The following is a 6,443-nucleotide window of genomic DNA, read 5'->3' on the forward strand; positions in this document are numbered from 1 at the left end:
GTGTGTGTGTGTTAGTATTATGTAACCATATTACATATTGTGATTTACTTATATTTACCTACATCAGTGATTTTATAATATGCTAATGTTCATTATCACTTTCCTGCAACAACATTCCATTGTTGTCTAGTGTTTCTGATTCATCAGACAGTGACAGTGATGAAGAAAGTGATAATGAACATTAGCATATTATAAAATCACTGATGTAGGTAAATATTAAGTAAATCACAGTATGTAGTATGGTTACATAATACTAACACACACACACCACCCACACATTATATATATATATATATATGTATATATAATATATATATGTATATATATGTATATATATATGTATATATATGTATATATAATATATACTGTACATATAAATATATATACATATATATATATCATATGTATATATACTGTATATATATATATATCAAGCTATTGCTGATTGTTGTTTTATAGTATGTTTTCAATATATAATATATATATATTATGGTAATAACCATTAGCAGCATATGGCAATTGCATATAACTAGCTCTATCACAGTTTTTGTACAGGTCGGTTATTATTATATTAATATGTATGCTAAAAAGCTAAAATAATGGAAAATGGCAGCCATTTTAAATTTTAATAGCTCAAAAATTTGTACAATATTTAGTTAACTGTTGCTGTCATTGTTATGACTGGATTTCCAATTGAATACTGCATTGCACTGCATTGTCAATATTAGTGACAATTTTAGGAAAAAATGGCAGCCATTTTGAAACGGCTGGCAATCCCCCTTACATATGAAAAAAAAAATGTTGCACTTACTTTTTTTATTTATCTATGTCTACTCTACATCATATCCAATTTTTAAAAAATATAGCAAAAAAAAAATCCTACCAACCAAAGTTTCCTGGACTACAAGATCAACGGCCAATTCTTCGAAAAAATACAAGGCATACAAAAGGATAATAATAATCATTATGTTTGAAAGTGTGTATGGCGAAGTAATAATAATATATGCTTGCGGTACACCACGTAGGATACATACATGATGATAATAACGATAATGATGATGTTGATAATAATAATAATGATAATAATAATCAGCCTAAATAATAATAATAGGTCTTAAAATAAAAGTATGACTTGATTTGGTCGTAAACATCGATTTCGACGATTTAATGTTAGAAAAGTTATTTATTCTAGTGATTACGTTTGAATTGGTGAACTCTGCTGGTGGGTTCGTTCAGTTCCCAAGGAAAAATAAAAGTAATAAAAATATAATCATAGTAATAATCATAATATAATAATATTATAATCATTAAATTATGGTAGTATAAAAGTATAATCATGAAGATAATGATCTTAATCTTAAAGATCAGTATAACCTTGTAACAGGCCTAATAATGTTTAAATGTAACCTGCAGTTTAAAGCAATAATTCAAGGCACCCACAGCAGCTTTTTAGTCCCTCGTATTAATTAATCCATCAATTTATTCATTTATTGTTCGTCAAAGGATCGCGTGGTAACCGACCGATTGTCACTGCAGGTGTTGTCATTAAATAACAATCACACGTCTCCAGCGACTTCACTTATTAGCTAAAACTGACTCATGATTTCTGATCGTGCTGTAGCGAGAATAATTTCCATTGACAGTAGGCCTACATAGTGTTATGTGCAGATAAAAATATTGATTATGTATTTAGGTCTGTATTGAGTAGTCGTATTATTTAATAGGCCTAATATTGTGCACGTGATGATGATGATGATAATAATAATCATGATAATGACAATAATAATATAATAAATAATTAGTGGAGTTATCGAAAATTGACACCAGACATTATTATTTTTTTAAAATTTATTAAGGTGGCTTTAGAGTCATTAAATATTATACATTAACATCATGTTGTCTAATTAGACAAAAAAGCAGTATACCTATTACATGTTCATAACTGTGATCGTGGCCCCCATCACTACCTTCATCGTCAAGTAAAGGAACTGCTAGTACCTAAACGATTATACCCAACCAGACCAACGTAAGAAAGCATAATACATAAGTATTGAAATGCACGCCATCGTGTTGGGATTCAATATTTCGACATTATTTATGTCATCCTGATTCCAATACTTGGAGTATGTATTACGGTATACTATCTTACCTGAGATTAATCAGTGGACCTTTCGGTTTCAGACCAACGTATTGAAGGGCCTTTTGATGGTTTAATTATCATTTTAGAGCTATCATTTGTAGTCTTTAAGAAAACAAACGGTCTCAAACGGTTCTGAGGATGGTGCAATACACTACCCCAAGCAACACTTTTTTATGAACCGGTGGATCGGCGAATTTGAGCCTTAAAGATAGACTTAATGACGTCATCGTTTGTTTGCGGAAAGGGAAATACCCTTAATAATAGGGTTGTCCGTTTGTCATCGTTGTCCGTTGTAGGGTTGTCCGTTTGTCACCGTTGTCAAATAAACTATTGTATTGTGATTAACATTGGAAACTTAGGGTATAGTTATCGTTCACGATAAATTTGTAAAATACGAGAAGAGTTCAATGTTCCGGTTGCTGTTACATTTGGTAAGGTCTACTGTCTATAGGCCCAATCGATTATGCAGTAGACCAATGACGTCATTTCGCAAATGTTTACTCAGAGCACAAAGACGTATCGTTGGTCAGAGGTTATGAATATGATCCATCAGCGATTTGTCTTTTCTGCATTAAATATCCCTCTGTAGTCTGGATTGACCATATAAAGAAATATTCTATTCCCACGTGATCGCGCTGATATATATAATTTATACTTAAGCACGTGCAGCCAATCAGGACTAAGACCTATGAATGTTATCATAACTTCCAATAGGAGTATATGGATACGAACTCATTAAAAACGTGCGACACTGATGAGTTACCTATAGAATGCATACGTTAATTTTTTTTATTTAATGTTAATTTTTATGCCTAAGATTAGACATTTCTTCACACCCTTACGGCTTTCCTATGAGCAGCACACTAGGCGATTGGGATTTCAAATGACAATTAGGAAACACTTGGTGGTGAACTCGGTCGTTCATGGTTTTCTGGTACGGTCATGATATAGGCTTATAGCAAAACGTTGTTTCTAGGTTGAGAGTTGTTTATTTATGAACTTTGAATCTGCATTGTAACCTTTCGACTTGATAAAACAACTTTATCGATAATAGGCCGTAAAACACATAGCTGAGTTACGGTACTTAGTCGATAATAGGCCTACAAATGTGTATAACAGGTTCGATCTAAGTTACTGTCACATTCGTGGTGTATGTCGTATACCATCGCCAACGCACATCATCACGGCACAGAGAGTTATAAAACGCAGAAAAGTTTATATTTCCCACAGGCATGAAATGTTGGCTATACGTCAAGTATCTACACTTAAAGGATTAACTCGGGCGCAGTACTAATTGACTGCGGCATTCTGTTCCGACAGGTACGTAGAAAAAAAGATCAGCGTACTGTAATATAATTTATTAATATCACGTGTAATTGCAATCACCGATGATATTGTTCATAAGGGAAAATACAGGCCTACATATTGATGTGGTAACTCCATTAGGACGGCACTCATGTTCGACATCCGGGATCAGTCGTTCGTTATCGCCTGAAAATCATCAATTTGTGTATCTGCGATGCGAGTCTTGTTCATTATTCGGCATCGTTCTACTTCAGTGCCACAGTACAAACGTGTGTACAAGGTTTCAACAAACGAAACTCTCTATTTGTGTTCATCGTTCACACCAATGCATGGTATATAAACGGGGTTTTGTATTCTATTAATTGTTTTTAAATAATGGTATCTGAATCAGGCATCGCAATGGAGAATCATGGTGAAGGTAAGTAGCAGCAAGGGTAGTCACTGTCATACAATTATTCAAATATTTGATCCTAGGTTTGTTTTCTTACCTCTGCCCCGGTACATTTATGTGATTCTGGTACTTATTTGAAGTAGGTGTAAAATCAATGCTATTGACAGTCTTTGGGTATTTTCCTTCCTGCTGAACCGGTGCTTATTGATATCCCCTTTGTAGATCGTATGTGTATGCTCGTCATGTCAACATTGAAAAACTTGTAGGCCTATTGGATTCCGTTTTGAGCTATCACGCACCATATTATTTCAATGAACGATTGATGAAATGTTAAACCAAAAGATCAGTGGCGGATCCCGTAATTCGAAATAGAAAGGGCCCAGAAAGGCATTTCACAGATGGAGAGTTTAGACCATCTCAGTTCCACCTTTAGGTGGCCGGAATGACACTTTTAGAACTAAATTTTCTCAATTTTTTAAAAATTAGGGCGGGAGTGGTTCCCTCTTGAATCTGTCATTTCATTGGTTGTGTTTCAAATAGGTATTGATATAATATATGCACAATTTCATTAAAATTTCCATCTAATTGTTTTTCTAGAATTCAGGGTCATATTCGCCTCACGATAATTACCAATCTTTAATGCACAATTAAGGTTGTAAATTATAATAACAATGCTCGAATATTCGAGCACTGTTACATATCATATTTGTTTATATATAGGCCTAATTATAAATAAATAAATAAATAAATATATATATATATTATAACTATATTATATAATTGTATTATATATATATATATTATTATTATTATTATTATTATTATTATTATTATTATTATTATATTATCATATATTTCGTCTTTTTATCCGTTTCATTTATAGTAGGTACCGGAGGTAAAATGTAGGATATCTATTATACCTGCGTAGCACATTGTGCACAAGTTACAAAAACATGACAGAAACGGTTCCCAATTACAGGAATTTTTTGTTGAATGGCTTTTTCTAAATACAATCACAACATTCCTTTTTAGTTGAAAATTGAAGGCAATTAGGCCTACATCATGAGCTCATGGTCACTAAGACATGACAGGATAGACAGAATAATTCAGGCTAGAAACAGGTATTGTATAAAATAGGCTATTGAAAATGGTTTAATGTTTGTGTTTTTAGATGATCCAGGACTTCGACTATGGCTTTAGAATGTTTTGATTTTTTAGCATCGTCAAGATTGAAATAATTCTGTATCCTTATATGGATGCTCAGAATTTAAACGCTACAATGATGAACAAGGCCTAATTTAGACATGCCTCAGGCGCGAACCACTGTAATTATGACTGTTGTTTATGATCATGATCATTATCATTATGTCACAATATATGCATGCTTTAATCCTGACATTAACTCATGGCTCAAAGCAGATGAGAAGATGCTGCGATCGCACGCTTTGTAATGATAATGCTTTGGTTATAAATAATCATTGCAGATTATGCAAATGTATTAACGAAATAATAGTCGAAGCCCGTTGGTCTGTGTTGATCTGGCTGGGTCTTTTATTGTTACGTTATATATGAGACGGTTAGTACGCACTAACAGAAGTGGTGAATAGGTTTCCAATGCGCCCACCTTCAGTTGGATTAATTTATCACACAAAATCATTCGGATCATAAAAATTATCATTTTAGCCTTGATCTGCTTCGTCATTTCCGTCAACGAGGTGGTGAGTTAATGTAGGGATTTTTTTCAAATAATGTTAATGTAGTTTATAAATATAGGACCACATACTTGTTTGTTTGTGTGTACGAGCTGATTTATGTTACCGACTGGCCAATTAGCACGTCAGCCGATGTTGTCTAATCCTGTATGAGTCTCATGGCATTAACTAGTTTTTACGTACAGAACAATGTGTAAATTAGCATTAGATTTCGAAATAATGTTTTAAGATACCGCTAGTGACATCAACACGCAATAATAATTTATACTAACGAGGCCTATTCAAACAACAGTAATAATAATAATAATAATAATAATAATAATAGTAATAATAATAATAATAATCGAATTTATTTTAATTATTATTAGGCTATTATTATTATTAATAATAATGATAACAATAATAACAATAATAATAATAATAATAATAACGGTGATAGTATTAATGATGATGAAAAAAATACCGTAGGCCTAGGCCTAATAATAAATGTTTAATATTTAATAATAAAAACAACAATTATATTCCTTTCATTAATAACATTTTTTAACCATATGGTGCATGTGCTATGTGCTATTATTATTTTGTCCTCGTCCTAGTTGTGTTTACGAAACCCCGGTATCGTCCAGCTTACACAATTTCTGATTATAGTACTGGTGGATTAATGTTGCAGTGTAGGTCCAATTTTCTGTATTGTAGCTGTTATATTTCGATACAGACAATACTCTCATGTAGACCTATATATATATATATCGCCAACAAACTACCCTGCAGACTCATAAACCCGGCAAAAAGCGAAATCGGCCTCATCAGCAAAACCATCCTCGATAACATCAACAGAACCACCAGAAGCGCCACCCTCGTCAACCAATGGAAAAACTCAAATTCAGTCATAGAA

General features: G+C 32.7%; 1 protein-coding gene across 5 annotated transcripts in view; it reads left to right on the forward strand.

Annotated features, from left to right (window-relative positions):
- Positions 1 to 6,443, forward strand: part of LOC117100501 — a 17,325-nt gene that overhangs the window by 3,170 nt on the left and 7,712 nt on the right. Inside the window, exon 1 of one of the 5 annotated variants that reach the window (XM_033240228.1) lies at positions 2,828 to 3,460. The exons of 2 other annotated variants lie outside the window; for them this stretch is intronic. Coding sequence is in view for 1 of the 3 variants with exons in the window: in XM_033240225.1 (XP_033096116.1) it covers positions 3,855 to 3,863 (9 nt within the window). In the remaining 2 variants the exon portion in view is untranslated. Of the gene's footprint in view, positions 1 to 2,827; positions 3,461 to 3,562; positions 3,864 to 5,397; positions 5,555 to 6,443 lie in introns of those variants that run through there. 2 more of the 5 variants (XM_033240225.1, XM_033240229.1) reach the window with 2 other exon arrangements.

This window comes from Anneissia japonica, unplaced genomic scaffold (genome assembly GCF_011630105.1).
Source record: "Anneissia japonica isolate Jap-2015-1 unplaced genomic scaffold, ASM1163010v1 scaffold685_len2926416_cov193, whole genome shotgun sequence".
Classification (NCBI taxonomy): Eukaryota; Metazoa; Echinodermata; class Crinoidea; order Comatulida; family Comatulidae; genus Anneissia; species Anneissia japonica.